At 40.5% G+C, this 18,143-nt stretch overlaps 1 protein-coding gene across 1 annotated transcript in view; it reads right to left on the bottom strand.

Annotated features, from left to right (window-relative positions):
* Positions 1 to 18,143, bottom strand: part of PRKCI (protein kinase C iota) — a 64,599-nt gene that overhangs the window by 22,771 nt on the left and 23,685 nt on the right. Inside the window, exons 3-11 of the mRNA XM_061637300.1 lie at positions 14,085 to 14,174; positions 12,437 to 12,487; positions 9,476 to 9,561; positions 4,978 to 5,118; positions 4,015 to 4,060; positions 3,372 to 3,430; positions 3,000 to 3,176; positions 1,389 to 1,486; positions 26 to 112 (exon numbers count right to left, since the gene is read on the bottom strand). Of these exons, the coding sequence (XP_061493284.1) occupies positions 26 to 112; positions 1,389 to 1,486; positions 3,000 to 3,176; positions 3,372 to 3,430; positions 4,015 to 4,060; positions 4,978 to 5,118; positions 9,476 to 9,561; positions 12,437 to 12,487; positions 14,085 to 14,174 (835 nt within the window). The remainder of the gene's footprint in view (positions 1 to 25; positions 113 to 1,388; positions 1,487 to 2,999; positions 3,177 to 3,371; positions 3,431 to 4,014; positions 4,061 to 4,977; positions 5,119 to 9,475; positions 9,562 to 12,436; positions 12,488 to 14,084; positions 14,175 to 18,143) is intronic.

Here is an 18,143-nt window from a genome sequence, read left to right as displayed (position 1 = left end):
CAGAAGTCATTGTAAGAACACATACCTTGCATGCTCTTCTGGCAATTTCCTTTGGCGCTGCATATGAAACATGAGATCCCCTCCATTTACATACTCTATAACAAAAAATAGTCTGAAACACAAAAGAATTTTTTTTATTGGCTTAATGATCCTATATACTTTTGTGATCATCGTTCACCTTCTTGTTACCTGCATAATTTCAACAATTCATGTTTTTCCCCTCCTCCATCCCTAATATCAACTACTGGTTCCTATTCATTCTCCCTTTGCAGGTCTTTTCAACAGGATCACACTCTACTTCCTGGTTTCCATCTTATTCCTTTACTGATATGGGGGTGGGTATGGGTATGACTATTCTGAACACTTCAGGACTCATGTTTTTATGATCCTTGTACTACATGTTCTACCCTTCCACAAAAAGGGTTGCCTGAGGACATGTTCTTTAGTACTGTACCACTGCAAATAAGCAGGCATGTATATTGAAGTTGAAGACAAAGTGGCATCTAGGCCACTGTGAAAAATTATTCAAAATGAGTTTATCACCTTCCTTCTTTTCTCTTCTATTTTTCAACCTTGCACCAGCTACCAGGTTCTTTAAATATCAGGCACTATGTGCGCCTCATATATGCAGTTTTGTTCTCAAAAGGACATTTGATCCACTAATACATTATATTCACTTCGTGACTCTAAATATTTTTCCATACTTAAGCCATTTCTTTCCTTATTGTAGTAATCAATTTTACTGCTGAACGCTCAATTTTCAGCACATTATAAGTTTCCTCCTTTTCATCTCTATCGTGTTCAAACTTTAACGCAATCTCTGATCTCTCTGCAAACACCTGTTCCCATCCTTCTACCTTCATTTACTATAGTTCCCCTCATCCTAATTAGAAAGCAGCTTTGCTGTACACTGCTTTTGCATTACAACATCCTTAGTTCTATGGACGGCTTCCTTGTTCAACAACTCTTTCTGTTTTGGAAATCATTTGTGCAACTAGGTAAAAGATTTCATTGTGGCTACCTTCTCTGATGCCATAAGGAACCTGTCATTCAAGTCTTTCTTGATGAAGCTGCATAAATGTTAGTGCAGTATATTGCTAATTATATCTTACTGTTGGAAAAAAATTAAAATGGAAATGGACCGCCTTCAAGTCGTTCCCGACTTATGGCAACCCTATGAATAGGGTTTTTATGGTAAGCAGTATTCAGAGGGGGTTTACTATTGCCTTCCTCTGAGGCTGAGAGGCAGTGACTTGCCCAAGGTCACCTAGTGAGCTTCATGGCTGTGTGGGGATTTGAACCCTGGTCTCCCAGGTCGTAGTCCAACACCTTAACTACTACACAGGATCAAGAGAAAAAACCTGCACAAATCTTTACTGGACAATTACCTGCTTTCTGTCTGGAAACAAGAGTGAAGACCAACAAGAAAAGGATGATTTGAAGCCTGCTCAAAGACATGTTTTTCTGTCTGAACCCAATCAATATCCTATTAAAAAAAACAGTCAGAACAGTTGCTGTTTAATACTTTTGGTAAATGTCAATTAACCTGCAACAGGAAAGTCTCCATGCATACAATTAAAAGTATTCTATCAAGGCTAAACTAAAAAATTGACTCCATCAAGCAGGAGATAAACACAAAATGATTTCCATTCTGGTTCTTGTAGACAAATAATAACCTCAAGACTCTGAACAATAATCCCATGAAAAAGAGAACACCACATCCATTTCTAAAACTAGAAACTGGGCAGTCAGGCACTCTCCTCCCAAATCCAGCAATTCACAGGATGTAATTGAAGGCTCATGCAATGTTATGTTTCCGACATTACACACCAATACAATTTCAAAACAAGCTGAAACTTCCAATAGTCTTTAAGTTGATGATGAAGGTAACTTCCTTTAAATGGATTTATATTAACACTTGTCTTTAAGCAGAAACAATTATTTGAGGTATGCCAAAATAGTTATGCATGAAAATGCAACCTGAGTCCAAGAAGTGTCACGGTACAGAGAGACCCAAGGTATTTGTCATTATGTATAAACTGGGAGGGCACTTCCTGAAACAAGTTCAGTTAACCTCCCAACATTTGCTGCCCTGGGCTCCTCCTGGGAGGAAGTGCAGGATATAAATCAATCAATCAATTAATAAGCAAGCAAGCTAATGGAAAAATTAATTAACTTGATAAGAATCAGTCTCAGAAGTGCAGCTCTGAATATAACAAAAGCTGATCACAAATCACAGGAGACAGTTATCTGGTATCAGATATATCTTCCAAATCTCCTAAACTGCATGGAGATTATGGTAAGATAAAAACAAAGATTTAAAGATCTGGTAGTTGTTTTATAAACTTTTTCTGGCTTCTATTAAAAAAAAATTGATAGGCCAATATTTACAGAAGGCATTTCCATACACACATGGAAGAGCTACCAATGTCCCACCCATCACTACATTGCATGCTGCTTGAAGGTTCCTTCAACCCCTTGGAGGCAGTAAGAGATTCAGTGGAAAACAACTTTATAGGTCATGTGTGGCCACTTGTTCTTATGTGCCTTCAAGTCGATTACGACTTATGGCGACCCTATGAATCAGCGACCTCCAATAGCATCTGTCGTGAACCACCTTGTTCAAATCTTGTAAGTTCAATTCTGCGGCTTCCTTTATGGAATCAATCCATCTCTTGTTTGGCTTTCCTTTTTTTCTACTCCCTTCTGTTTTTCCCAGCATTTGTCTTTTCTAGTGAATCATGTCTTCTCATTATGTGTCCAAATATGATAACCTCAGAAATTAGAACCAGAAATTAGTTCTGGTTTAATTTGTTCTAACACCTAATTATTTGTCTTTTTCGCAGTCCATGGTATGCACAAAGCTCTTCTCCAACACCACATTTCAAATGAGTTGAGCCAAATAGAATTATAGTGTACAAGTCAGGGGGCAAAACAGAACCACCATTCACATAACTGAACAATTCTTTAAATTCTGTATTAACATAAATACTGCTCACCTCATCATCATTGACTAGTTCTTTTTTCACAACTTTCATTGCATAAATGCGCTCTGTCTTCTTTAACCGAACCAGAAGTACTTTTGCATAACTTCCTCTCCCTATAACTCGAAGTAGATCAAAATCTTGGAGACCCAGACTAGAAGATATTTTACCACTTTCTCTAACACTTGTTGCCTATAAGACAGATGGAGACATTTAAGTAACCCTTCCCAGGACAATACTGTTAAATCTTTGAGAGCTTTCCCACTACCAATAGTTCTATTAACAGCGATTAAGCTATCTGTTGTTGAAGTTACAGGCAAGCTTCTTAGAAATCCAGGAATGCACTAATAACTCGGTAGAAATCCAAGATAGAAAGAATTAGAATACCTCCTTTTCTTCGCCAACATGGTCCAAACTTTCATGACTTGAAGGATGATAAGGAATCACTAGAAGTAAAAATGTAAAAATCAAATCTACAGGTAAATGCAGTTTCTTTCTGCAGGTGCTTGGACTTCTTCTTTGCTTTCATGCACCTAAGACTCCAAATTGGCCATGTCGGCTAGGTTTTCCTATAAACAAATTAATTTTATTGGGTTATGCCTGACCTTGCCATATTATGAAGTTATCTTTGTGCGTTTCACAGGGAACTATACAGTAATTTACATCAAATTAAATAGGAAAACGTGTCTATGCCCATTCCTTACAGCTAATAAAACACGTTTAAGATGGTTGTATATAATTATTTCACTGTGTTTAACTTAAAGCAGCTAGTCAAGAACATACATTTTAAGTTCTTGCTCACAAAGGATGTAAAAATAGAGGGTGTTATCCAACACTGCCATTGCATTCTCCCGTACACCCTCAAAATCTGCTCCAGGGAAAAGGGAAGTCCCACTGCATTAATAGAATGCCACTTGTGCAGCATTGGATACAACCAAGAAATTCTTATGCAAATGATAAACAGATATTAAGAATTTTGGGCTTTAACATTTGGTGCTTTCAATATAAATATAGAAAGTACTTCTCTTACCTGGTTCCATGTTATCAGGATGCACTGATGAGTGATCCATAGTCTCCTACAAAAAGTCAAACTATAAGATTACAACTTTTCCGTTTTCTACAAGAGGTAATGTTACTGACTCATCTTGCAGAATTGGCAGTCTAACAGAGCAATCCTAACTATAGAAAGCTGGTGTAACATAGGCCAGTGCAACTTACCCCTATTACAAACTCCGTTCAGGAGCCTCTGAGATGGGGGTACTGCTGGCTGAGCCAGCTGGTGAGTGGGGGCCTGAGTTTTTAGGACTGGCCCCTAAGTCCCATGACTGAGCTGAACAGGGTTGGAATAGGTGTAAGTGTCTCATTGCCCCATCCCATGCTTGCCACACCCCTAAATGCCCATTTCTGGGACTTACCCTGCTGTAAGTTCCACCAACTGAACCAGCATAGTCCTGGGTTGAGGGACTTACGCCAGTGCATCCTTGGCTCACAGGACAGCCCAAGATCTACCTATCCTAAACTCTGCTCATCCTGGCAGATCTTGGGTTTGGATTGCATTGTAAGTCTAAGGTTGCAACCCTATGCCCATTAGACTGGGAGTAAATCCCACTTAAAGGTGCAGGACTTTCTTTAAAGTAATTAATGCACAGATCAGACTACATACATATTTGATCAGAAATCAGAAGGACTGCTGTAAAATCTAAGGCCTTCACATTTTTTATCTTCCATTCAACCACTACAAATGATCTTTAGTTAGTTAGCAAAGGTGTGCAGAAGTGTGCAGAACTGGCATCAATCAGCAACCAGAGTATGAGTGAATTCACTTTCACAGAACAGCACACACTCCATTATTTTTTTTCAGGAGGTAACAAAAATAGACATCAAAATCTTAATGAAATAAGTTAAAGCTGAGTCTCCAGTCTTAGTTATACTATTATATATATTTGTCCATGTACACACATTTCAGAGAGTTATCGCTATCAATATCACTTACTGGTGGTAGTGTGTGTCGACCACATTCTATGGTAACAAGTTTGTGACATTTTTTGTGAACAAGGAGTTTGCAATTGATGCATTTATATCCCTGGCGCCCCAGTCCCCAAATCCTGTCAGTACAGATGGCACAATGGGCTCTCTGAAAAATAAACAGACAAATTACCATGAACTGACAGTATCTAGATAGTAGTTCTCAAGCTGTGACCCATGTAGTAGTTCATCTACTCATAAAACACCACACAGAAAAAGTATATTCAAGGTACCAATAGTCTACTATGCAGCCCATTTGTTCTTCACAAACCATTGTTTATACTTAATACTCTGCTCCCCTAGTAACTTCTCATATACTGAAGTAATGCTAAAAAGCCTATAGCTTGCAAGTGGTCTTTTCAATGTTATTTCTGGCATTCCCAATGTGTAATTACAAGCCTCCCTATTATGTTCATATTTAAAATACAGTCTTTTAAGTTTCCTTGAACATAAAAGCTCTTCTATCCAAACTACAAAAAAGTGGATAGAGTAGAAACATTTCCCCCCATTTTCCTCCTATGAGAAGGAAAGCAGAAGCTACCTTCAGTTGCTTAATTAAAAAGACTACTCCTAGCTTCAATTAGAAAGCAAGGCAGTTGCCATCTGACAGTCACCTGCAGCTAAGTGATCTGCTTGGCTTTTCTATGCTGGTGTAGTTAAGAGAATGAGCTAGAAGCTGATTTCAATGTTTCATTGCCACAAATTCAGAAAATGGCCTTAGCCACACTCAGCCACAACTTCCCCATCTGCAATATGAGAAAATACTAAGCAAAATTATAAGACTGTTGTAAATATTGCAAGATAAACTTCCCAGTTCAAAAGGTCATAGCTTAATAAGCAGAGATCTGAATGAGCTTTTTGCATAAGAAACTATGGTTATCAGCTTTGAAATAAGACAGAAATCATGATATTTATTGTTTATTCTATTCCACTTATGAAGTGCTTGCTATGAAGTATCTCGAAGCAATTTAATGTACATAAGATATTTCATACAACAAGCTATTTCAAATCCAATACAGCAACAACCTGGGATAAACATTTCCACTAAATGTTGAAAAGGTCTTCAACAGGTGCTGAAAAGTTAATAGAGATGACCCCTGTCTAACATGTAATGAAAAAGAGTTCCAAACAGTGGGTGCTGCCTGCAGAACACAATGACTGGCTGAGCATATTAGGGGTGTAACAATCGAGGTATCCTGGTCTTAAGCTGTACAGGGCTTTGTACACCTTGAATTTAGCCTGGTCAGGATTGGCGACTAGTGCAATCCTTTCAGCAGCAGCACAATACAATAGGGATATTCTCCCCCAAGTGAGCAGTCAAGTCACTGCACTTTGCATTAGCTGCAGTTTCCAGGCCAACCTCAGGGGCAGCCACACATAGAGCGCATTGCAGTAGGCCAAATTGGTAGTTAGGTTGTGGTCAGGCTGTCCTGGTCCAGAAATGGCCATAGCTGTCTTACCATCTGAAGCTGTTAAAACTCATTCCCAGCCACTGAGGTCACCCGGGTGTCTAGTGACAGAGATGGATCCAGAAGTACCATCAGACTACATGCCTGCTCCTTCACAGAAAGTACGACCCCATCCAAAGCAGACAATTATTCAGAATTGGGAAATGCTCACCCGCAATGCCTCCATCTTGCAAAGATTCAAACTCAGTTTGTTGGCTTTCATTCACCAACAAGTTCGGGCAATGTGCCAAGATCTGCACAACATCCCAGTTCAGATGTTACAGAGAAAAAGAGCTGGGTATCATCAGTGTACTGATGACATCTTGCCCCAGATCTCTTAATGACAACTCCCAACAGCTTCACATACAGTGCCTTGCAAAAGTGATCAGACCCCGGACCAATGCACTCATATTACTGAATTACAAATGGTACGTTGTCATTTCATTTTGTATGATATTTTATTTTGAAACACTGAAAATCAAAATCAATTATTGTAAGGCAACCTTGGTTTTATACTGGGAAATGTTTGTAAGAACATAAAAAACCTTGCATAAGTATTCAGCTCTGTGCTGTGGAAGCTCCGAGTTTACACAGATGAAAGAAATTGCCCTATCGAGAACACAATTACCTTACCATTGGCCTCCACCTGTGAAGCATTAAAGTTGCTGTCTCATTGTCAAGATAAAAACCCCACTGTTCAAGAATCATTGGTCAGGCTGTGGATCTGAAGGAAAATGAAGACCAAAGAGCATTCTACAGAAGTGAGAGATAATGTAATACAAATGCATAGATTAGGGAAAGGGTACAAAATAATATGCAAGTGTTTGGAAATCCCAATGAGCACAGTTGGATCAATAATCAGGAAGTGGAAGCTACATCACACTACCCAGGCACTGCCAAGAAAAGGCCATCCCTCAAAACTCAGCACTCTTGTTCAAGAAGACTTGTAACTGTTATCTTTTCGGTGCCAGGTCAAGACTTTCCTCTTCTCCCAGGCATTTTAGCATGTGTTTTTAAGTTGTTTTTAAATTTTTTAAATTGTGTTTTTAAATTGTTTTTTTGTGTTTTAAAATTTGTATATTTGTTAATGTTTTTAATTGCTGTAAACGGCCCAGAGAGTTTCGGCTGTGGGGTGGTATATAAATGTAATAAATAAATAAATAATAAGAGAAGCCACAGCGAGGCCAACAAGCACTTTGAAGAAGTTACAGAGTTCAGTGACTGGGAGTGGAGTAATGGTGCACCAGTCAACCATATCAAGAGCTCTGCATAACAATGGCCTGCAAGGGAGGGTGGCAAGAAAGAAGCCATTACTCAAAAAGTACCATCTGAAAGCATGTCTGGAGTTTGCCAGAAAGCATGAGAGTGCCCCAGCTGTGATGTGGGAAAAGGTCTTGTGGTCAGATGAAACTAACATAGAGCTTTTGGCCAAAACTCAAAGCGCTCTATGTGGCGCAAACCTAACACTGCTCATGCCTCAAGACACACGACCCCTACAGTGAAGTATGGTGGTGGCAGCATCATGCTGTGGAGATGCTTCTCATCAGCAGGGACTAGGCATCTTGTTAAAATCGAAGGAAGAATGGATGGAGCAAAATACAGGGAAATCCCACTGAGAATCTGTGGCGCTCTTTGAAAATTGTGGTCCACAAGTGATATCCAACCAACCTGAAAGAGCTGGAGCGAATCTGCCAAGAAGAATGGGCCAAAATCCCTCCGACACTGTGCAAAGCTGTACATACCAACCCTAAAAGACTTAAAGCTGTTATTGCAGCGAAAGGTGGCTCTACCAAATATTAAAGTTTACAGGTTGAATACTTATGCAAGCAACATGTTTCAGTTTTTTATGTTTCTTACAAACATTTCCCACCATAAAACCAATGTCACCTTACAATAATTGATTTTGAGTATCAGTATTTCAAAATAAGATATCATAGAGAACGAAATTACAATGTACCATTTGTAATTCAATAATATGAGAGCATTGGTCAGGAGTCTGATTACTTTTTCAAGGCACTGTTGATGTTATATAGTATTGGTGATAATATGGTACCCTGCATCATTCCACAGAACAACTGCCAGGAGTCCAAGAGATAATCATCCAATACTATCCTCTGAAACTGACCCTGGAGACAGGATTGGAACCACTGTAGAACAGTGCCTCCAATAGCCATGTCACCAAGTCTGTTCAAAAGGATACCATGGTCAATGGTATCAAAAACTACTGAGAACTCACAAACAGGGTTGTGCTCCCCTATCTTTCTGTTGATAAAGGTCATCCATCAGGGTGACCAGGGGTCATTCAGTCCCATAACCCAGATTGAACCGGACAAGATAAACAGTTTCATCCTAGAGTGCTTGTTATAAGGTTGGTTTAATATCCCGATTTGTTATGGCAACCACAGTTTCCTGGTTCAGATTGGGAAAATATGGTTGTGTAGAAGCTTCCTGGACTGACTGCTCATGCTGTGAAATGGTGAGGCAAAGGGACTACAAACATGGGCAAAAAGATAGTTCATATCCTGGGTCATAGAGCTAAAATATGTTTATCTCAACGTGGCGGCTAGTATATGAGAAGTACTTTGTACATTTCAAAGCACTATATAAATGCATTTTAGTTGCTAGGAGCCTCCATTTTCCACCATCATTAGGCTCATCTGTAGGGTACACAGTAGTTAAAAATGTGTGTGCCCAATTCTCTCTAGAAGTTGAGGTTTATATCCAATACTTGGACTCTGCATAAAAGTGGTACATTTAGTTGGAAACCAAAAGGTTATCAGAAATAAGAGGTCCTACAGATAAAGTCTTATTATATGAAAAAATAAATAAACTCTGATTGGACTGGAAGCTAACAAAGGACACTTGATCTTTTTAGACTTATTTTCTCATTAACAGTACTTACATTAAAAAGGCACCAGTTACTTGTTATCTCAGAAGGACAAAGTCCATTTTTAAAAGGCAATACTTAGGAGAGCATAACTACAGATGAAAAAACAGTCTTGGTAAAAATAAACTTACCCTATTGAATCGCTTGGCTTGGAAAGTATGACCATTTGCACAATAGAGTTTTCGCCATCGTCGTGCACCTCGACGATAAATAGACTCTAAGAAAAAAAATAGGAACTATCATGTAAAAACTCTAGGCAAGGCTGTATGCTTTGTCTCTAGCTATCAAACTGAACATAAGTTCAAGAATTATGCAAGTCAGGCGTACTTAAATACGTTGTCAAGGACTGTCAAGGCCAAGACAAATGACAAATTTGCATGCCAAGTACTATAAAGACAAAAATCTCAAACGCAGAAACTACACAGAAATTGTTAAATCTGTGGGTAATTATATAGATTTGCATTCACGTGTTTCCCAAAATCTCAGTAACCTTAAAACTGGCCTGGCAATCTGGGCTAGTATTTTTACCACCATGTTATGGATGTGAGCATATTTCCGTGATGGATAAAGTGAAATTTAAGTTGGGGACTTCCTGGGTCACAGTTTATTTGATTAACCACTATACTGTACTGGCCAACCAGAGTCACAAAGCTTGACTATTGTCTTTTAATACTTTTATAATACATTACTATTTTTGGTTTTAAAGATGAGCCCTACTGATGGACTATTAATCAATCATCCTCCTACCAAGCAAACCACTGCTACGGTTTCAAAATCAGAAATGCCATTTATTTATTTATTTATTTCATTCCATTTCTATACCGCCCCTAGCCTATGGCTCTCTGGGCGGTTCACAGCAAGGAATAAAATACAATACAGTAAAATAGACATCAGATAAAATCCTTAAAAACAGACAGCTTAAGCATTTAACAACTTGATATAAAATTAACTTAACATTAATCAATTAAAATGCCTGGGATAATAAAAAGGTTTTAACCTGGCGCCGAAAAGATAGAAGAGTAGGTGCCAGGTGCACCTCATCGGACAGACTGTTCCATAATTCGGGGGCCACTACTGAAAAGGCCCTGGATCTAGTAACAGCCCTCCGAGCTTCCCTATGGGACGGGACTCGGAGGAGGGCCTTAGATGTTGAACGTAGTGAGCGGGTAGGTTCATAGCGGGAGAGGCGTTCCGCAAGGTATTGTGGTCCCGCACCGTGTAAGGCTTTATAAGTCAAAACTAGCACTTTGAATCTGGCCCGGAAACAAATAGGTAGCCAGTGCAAACGCGCCAGAACAGGTGTTATATGTGCGGACCGTCTGGTCCTCGTCAGCAGTCTGGCTGCTGCGTTTTGCACTAGCTGTAGTTTCCGAATTGTCTTCAAAGGCAGCCCCACATAGAGTGCATTGCAGTAGTCCAATCTCGAGGTTACCAGAGCATGGACGACTGAGGCGAGGTCATCATTATCCAGATAGGGGCGCAGCTGGGCTACCAACCGAAGATGGTAGAACGCATTCCGTGCCACCGAGGCCACTTGAGCCTCAAGAGACAGGAATGGATCGAAAAGGACCCCCAAGCTACGAACCTGTTCCTTCAGGGGGAGTGTAACCCCATCCAGAACAGGTTGAACATCCACCACCTGGGTCGAGAAGGCACCCACCAACAGCGTCTCAGTCTTGTCAGGATTGAGCTTCAGTTTGTTAGCTCTCATCCAGTCCATTATCGCGGCTAGGCAACGGTTCAGCATGTTAACAGCCTCACCTGAAGAAGATGAAAAGGAGAAATAGAGTTGCGTGTCATCAGCATACTGGTGACAACGCACTCCAAAGCTCCTGATGACCGCTCCCAGCGGCTTCATGTAGATGTTAAAGAGCATAGGGGACAGAACCGATCCCTGAGGGACTCCACAATGGAGAGTCCAGGGCATCGAGTAATGTTCCCCAAGCTCTACCTTCTGGAGACGATCCACCAAGTAGGAGCGGAGCCACCGCAAAGCGGTACCTCCAACTCCCAATTCCGTGAGTCTCTCCAGAAGGATACCATGGTCGATGGTATCAAAAGCAGCTGAGAGGTCAAGCAGAATCAACAGGGTTACACTCCCCCCGTCTCTCTCCCGACATAGGTCATCATACAGGGCGACCAAGGCTGTTTCGGTGCCGAAACGGAGTCTAAAACCGGATTGAAATGGATCCAGATAATCGGTTTCATCCAAGAGTACCTGGAGCTGGTTGGCAACCACACGCTCTAGAACCTTGCCCAAAAATGGGATGTTCGCGACCGATCTATAGTTGTTCAGATTATCTGGGTCCAGGGAAGACTTCTTCAGGAGTGGTCTCACCACCGCCTCTTTCAGACAGCAGGGGACCACTCCCTCTCTCAAGGAGGCGTTTATCACTTCCCTGGCCCAGCCGGCTGTTCCAACCCTGGCAGCTTTCACTAGCCAAGAGGGGCAAGGATCCAGTACGGAAGTGGTTGCACGCACCAGTCCAAGTACCTTGTCAACGTCCTCAAGCTGTACCAACTGAAATTCATCCAATAAGTGAGGACAAGACCGTGCTCCGGATACCTCATTAGGTTCAACTCCCATAATATTGGAGTCTAATATTTCTTCACTACTGGATACCTCTACCTGAAGTTTATTTGCTGAGCCAATATAGTTATTAGAACTAAGATTCCATTGATTTTGGGCATGGGCAAGGATTGTAGGATGTATTTATTGGCAAATAATGTAAAGGTAGTGAGCAGATAAAAGTTTTTATTACACCCTATCCTGTTTAGATCACCAGGATACATATTCAGCACTATACACAAAGCGGCATGGGCAAAATCAAAACATGAGAGAGAAAGTTCCTTCACCACGGATGACAAGACTTAATAGTCCTATGCATTTGTTCTCTTCGTATGATTAAAATCAAGTGAGGGAAGAACAGTGAAAATCTGGCTGGCTCAAGCACCCTCATTGTGTCCCCATCACTTGGCCACACCACCCTGCTTCTTCCTTCAAGTGCATTCTGACTCCAAAACAAAAATGCAACATGGAATCGGTTTTGTTTAAAAAATAATGATAGCATATTTCAAGTAATTGTACTTACTATCTTCTCCGGGACAGGGCATTCCAGGCCTTTCTGGTACACAAGGAAACACTGGGAGTGGGGGGAGAACCAGTAACACCCAATTAGCTATTATTTCAATCATATGTGAGAAGATACAAAATGCAACAGCCCAACAAGCCTCAGAAAACAGTGTCAAACTGTTTGGTAGTCCAAACTATGGCACTAAGTCACAACAAAGTGGAGAATTAAAGATTCAGAGGCATTTAGGCCACATCCAGTCCACATGGTGCTATATACTAGGTGACGTTTCAAGCAGACAAATGTAGTTCCTAAAGGATTTATTTGGGTTAAGAATGGATCTCATAACTGCTCCAAAAAAGGTAAATAATATTTGTATAATTTTTTAAAAAGTTATCAACCATGGCATTTCTATCTCTTCCACTCAGCTTCACACTCTGATGTGTAAAATCTCAACTCATAACAAGATAGAGTCACCTACATACCAGGGCTTTGCTCACATTTGCAACTATATAAAAAATTTCTAACAAGCATTTTAACAAATCTGAGCATTTTCATAGCAGCTGAATCTGACTGTTCTATAATTCACATTTGAACAAATGTGTACTCTACAAAGAATAAAAATACGTTTTGCACATCAGGATTTTAGTGCTTGAATCTTTAGATAACTCAAAGGAAGTTCAGAAACGAAAATGTCCCAATCCCTCCTCTACCTTGCAGCCACTTGTGTCTCACCAAAAACCTCTCTAGGGGGTCAGGGGCCTCTCCTGATGAATGTAGGATGAGGTACTGCAAGAGGCTATTTGGGTATGGGAAGGATAACTAAAAGTGGGTGGATAAATTTTGATACACTTTCTGTTTTACCAGTAACCCCTTGTGCCCATGCCCCATTGATCAGGAGGGTATGGGAATCTGCCCTTGCGTGACTTTCCTTAGGCCAACTTCTTTCAGGATCCAAGCCTGTGTTTTTCTATTGCAAAAGGTAATTTTCTGATAAACCACACTAGGAAAACAATTTGGAGAGATTAGTAATGTCAAGTGGGCACCTAATTCTGAAGGTAAACACAGCTAAAGGATTGCACTAATTCATGAAGTAGCCATTTTTACACAACACAGGGTGGGGGGTTGTCAGGGCAAGGGAAGAGTTTATTTTTCACACACTAATGCTTGTACCATGATGCTCCAAAACCTGGATTATAGATATCCTGCCTTTTTGCACTACATCCAGTGGACCTTTGGGACTGGTTTGAATCCTTACTTGTACTAATGATGCATCCTGCCTGTTGGATACAGGATTGCACCACTGGATTTTAAAACTAATTAAAAGGATTGTGCAGTATTAGAACTCAACAAAAAAGAAATGAGGAAAGCCTGTGAGCTTCTCAAATCAAGTATGCCCCAAGTGACGTCTGGTACAGTTACAAATATTTATGGTAAGAACTTGAGCAGAGAAGTATGGGGTACAAAACAAATCTCCCTAAACAAGGGTAACTTGCTCCTCCCTCAATCTCTGCACACAAATGGCTTTACAAAAAAAAATTCTGAAGATTATTTTCATATTATTATGGTCACACATGCGGGCTGAAGAAATAATACACTCCTCCCTCCCTCCCTCCCTCCCTCCCTCCCTCCCTCTCCCCCTCTCCCTCACTGTTTTATACCATGTTACCATGTATTAGGAGTTCGGAATCCTTGTTTAATTCATACAATCGAAAAGCTTCTTCCAGTTCCAGCTGAGAAGAAACGGTACATGGATCCCCTAAAAAGAAACCAGTACATTCAATGAATACAACCCAACTTGAGTCAAGCTGCTCTTTAATTTATTCCAACCTCCAAAGGTAATATTTTCTTTAAAGTTCTTGATTATGCCAGCTCAGAAGATTTCAGAGAGACTACCCAATTGCTCTCCAAACTAAACAAGGAAACTTATGAATTGTTTATTTGAAAAATATTTTGACTTAAGTCTACCAAACAAAACCTGTCATTACAGTACACCCCCATATGCACTGGATAAACCAAATGTGTGTCAATTTGACTCTAAAATGACACATTTCTTGCAGATGCACCAAACTCTGGACATTTTCTATGGCAGAGTCACTTTTTTGAGAGGAACACAGTTCTTTATTTTAAATCCAGGGTCGCCAAAGTAGGAACTGTAGGCACAACGGTGCCATTGACAATTTCCCCAGTGCTGACAAAGACTCAAAGCAAAACTCCTCTTTTGCTCACTGCCCTTTTCATCATGAGGTGACAAGGGGGTCTTCCTCCTCCCCGTGAAAAGTACACAGAATTAAAGGAGGAAAATGGAAGAGCAACACTCTTTTCCATTTCTCTTTCAGCACCACTTGCTTTTCAAGGCTTAGAAAGGCACCTGAACAGTAAGGACAGTGACTGAGACAGTAGAAGGAAAAAGGGAGCTATCTTGGAGATTGAGGGGCAGGGAAAGGAAAACAGAGTTACTGGTGAGGCATTGGGGGAGAAACTGTGGTTGCAGGAGCTGTGGAGACAGACACACAGAGAGACTGAAGTGAAGTGCCAAAGAGAAGGTGCACCTGCACATGTACACACACATTCACATGCTGGATCCAGTAAAAAAAGGTTAGTTTGCATTTATACCATTTTTTTCACAGGTCTCCCCACCATGCCAAATCACAGATCATATGTGCTTCCATTGATGAACCACAAAAATCACAGATCTGGTGCTTTCCAGTACTTCCATGGTACACAAATATGGATCTGAGGTGGAGTCCCTTATGGATCCTCAAGTTTTACAAGGGATTATCTCAAAACCACCATAAAATCACAGGTCACCTCTGTGTCAACAGATACGTTGTGTGATTTGTTTGTGGTTTTGTTGTCATTCTATTTCAAATGAAGCTCCATGAGAATCAATGCCTTGGATCAATGTTTAAGTGGTTCTGGCAAGCACCAAATGCATGATTTTTATTGTGCAGTCTACTGATGTAAGCTTTAATTGTATTTTGAGAACCCATGAAAAATCATGCACACTTCAAGACTCCTTGGAAAGGAAAAGAAAAGAAAAGAGAGAGAGAGAGAGAGCGCATGTGTGTGTACAAATGCACATTTGATAACTGTTGGGGTGTGACTGAAGCAACCTATGGCACATTCTCAAAGTTCCAAATGTATCCATGGTTGGAAAAACATTAGCAACTGCTGTTTTAATTCTCCTTGGGTATGCTGAAAAGTATATTATAATGTCTCTACAGTAGGACCCCACTCATACGGCGGATTAGGTTCCAGACCCCCGTCAAAAAGTGGAACATAGCCCATCCAGAAAGAGTGAGAGCAAACCCTGCTGCTGCGCAGGCCCGATCAGCTGTAGCACACTACAGCTGTAGCGCGGGGAGCTTCAGGGGCCAAGTGCTGTCAAGCTGGAGCTCCCCACACTATAGCTGATCATCAGCGCACTCCATGATATGTCACAACTTATTTTCATTCCTCCAGCACACCTTGGGTCAGAGCACAGAGGGTTTCCCATATTCATCCCTAGAGGAAGGTGGAATACCCAATAACTCTGTTGCTCTGAGTATCTACCAGCAAATGTAGGGCTCTCACTTGCCTGTCCAATGCGCAGAGACTGACTGGCTCCTTACACATTCACTACAGATGCAGGATTCTGGGCACTCCAGCTTGTGCTCACTACCAGATGAATACTACATAGGACACTTCTGGCAATATTCCGCTAACACTAAGCAGAAGATATATGCCCTTAAAAAAACCCCTCAGTATAATTAATTAAACCAGCCTTAAGAACAATGGTAGCCAAAAGAATGTGGATAGATAGGACTGCAATATTCAGTTGATTGATATCAGATTAAAAGTTTAAAAAACCTTTTATTAACTAAAATGATACCCTGAGTAAATGGGCACAAGAATTTAAAAGACAAATCTTTTCTTTATAAGTACTTATATAAAACTTCAGATGGCAAGGACTTCAGGGGTAATTTGATCCCATGTGGAATGGGGAATAACTCTTAAAATGATGCCGTTTGGAATACACTTCTGCATCATCTGAAACAGTGAAATACTGCTTTAACCATCACAACTATTGCTTTTTTGTTACATGTATAAAAGTCAATCTAAAACTCATATGAGTGATTGGGTGACAGCCCCAGGGGCAAGCCATCAGCCACATTCCTAATCAAGCAGGAAGTGTGGAGTCAAATATGATGCACAAGCCATCTTTTTGCATCCGTTAGGATATACAAGACTTTCTCCTTTTCCCCCCAGTACATGTATGATGAGTTTTTGTTTTGTTTTTGTTGAGTGGCAGGAATGGAGTGAGAGATATCGGAGTAAAAGGGTGGATGATGTGCGTGTAAGGCGCGGGAGTAGAATGGGATGTGTGATACTGAATGAGTAGTAGGCTACTGTACGATTTCTATATACGTAAGGCAGAATTGGAATGTGATTATGTGCCTTGGCAAGAGGGAGACTGAAGAACGAAGGGATCCCTGACACTAATGTTCTGCTATGCTTTTGTTTTTTGAGATTTTATTGTTTTATTGCATTGTATTATAGTTTTCCTTAATACTGCATTTTACTGGCAGTTTCTCAGTTTTATGATTATATGTATTGTATTTGTTATTTTGTAAACTGCTTATAGACTGTTTTAAGTATTAAGCAGTATAGAAATATATTAAATAAATCAATAAAATTCTTTGCCTGTCTACAGGTTGGTTCAGTCTTATCATCCAATGCACCATGTACATGCATTTGAGCCCACCAAGTCTAAATGCAAACATATCTAAGATGAGTAGCCACATATCGGAATATATAAATAAATAATACCTACATACTCCCTTTTTGTGGTACCAGATTGGTAACAGGCACCAGACGGTTCGAACATATAAAACCGATTGTGGCCCGCTTGCATTGGCTGCCTATATGTTTCCAAGCCCGATTCAAGGTCTGGTTTTAACCTATAAAGCCTTACACGGCTTGGGACCATGATACCTGACAAAACGCCTTTCCTGACACAAACTTACCCGTACACTACGCTCAACATCAAAGGTCCTCCTCCAGGTGCCTACTCCAAGGGAAGCTCAGAGAATGGCAACAAGGGAGAGGGCCTTTTCAGTGGTGGCCCCCAATTTATGGAATGATCTCCCCAATGAAGTTCACCTGGCGCCAATATTGTTATCTTTTCAGTGCCAGATCAAGACTTTCATTTTCTCCAAGGCATTCTGACAGCTCTGACCCCAGGTCTTTTAACTTGTTTATCTGTGCTTCATGGTTTTAAAACTTTGTATGCTTTTTAAAATTGTATATTTGTTTTAATGTTCAATGTTTTTAATTTTTGTAAACCGCCCGGAGAGCTTTGGCTATGGGGCGGTATATAAATGTAATAAATAAATACTACAGTTCTAGGTATAAGGGAAGGTCACAGCTCGTGGCAGAGTACATGTTTTGCTTGCAAAAAGACAAACGTTTAATCCCTGGCATTTCTAGGAAAACTGGAAAAGTCCCTATCTGATACCCTGGAGAGCCACGACCAGTCAGCGTAGAGTCTTCACTACAGTATAGGTAATATTGAGCTGGATGAACCAATGGCAGGACACAGTATACATTTCTGGGAAGCTGCTTTTTTGTTTTTGTTTTAAAGGCACAACATTTCCCCCCTGAATGCATGCAAGATCTCATTCTCCAAAGTAATACTTCTATATATTTCTGTCATACTGAAACGTGAACCAGTGCGTATGCGGAG

Source organism: Rhineura floridana, chromosome 7 (genome assembly GCF_030035675.1).
Source record: "Rhineura floridana isolate rRhiFlo1 chromosome 7, rRhiFlo1.hap2, whole genome shotgun sequence".
In the NCBI taxonomy this organism is placed as follows: Eukaryota; Metazoa; Chordata; class Lepidosauria; order Squamata; family Rhineuridae; genus Rhineura; species Rhineura floridana.
Note: the sequence above shows the minus strand (reverse complement) of the source record. Positions and strands in the feature narration are given on the sequence as shown.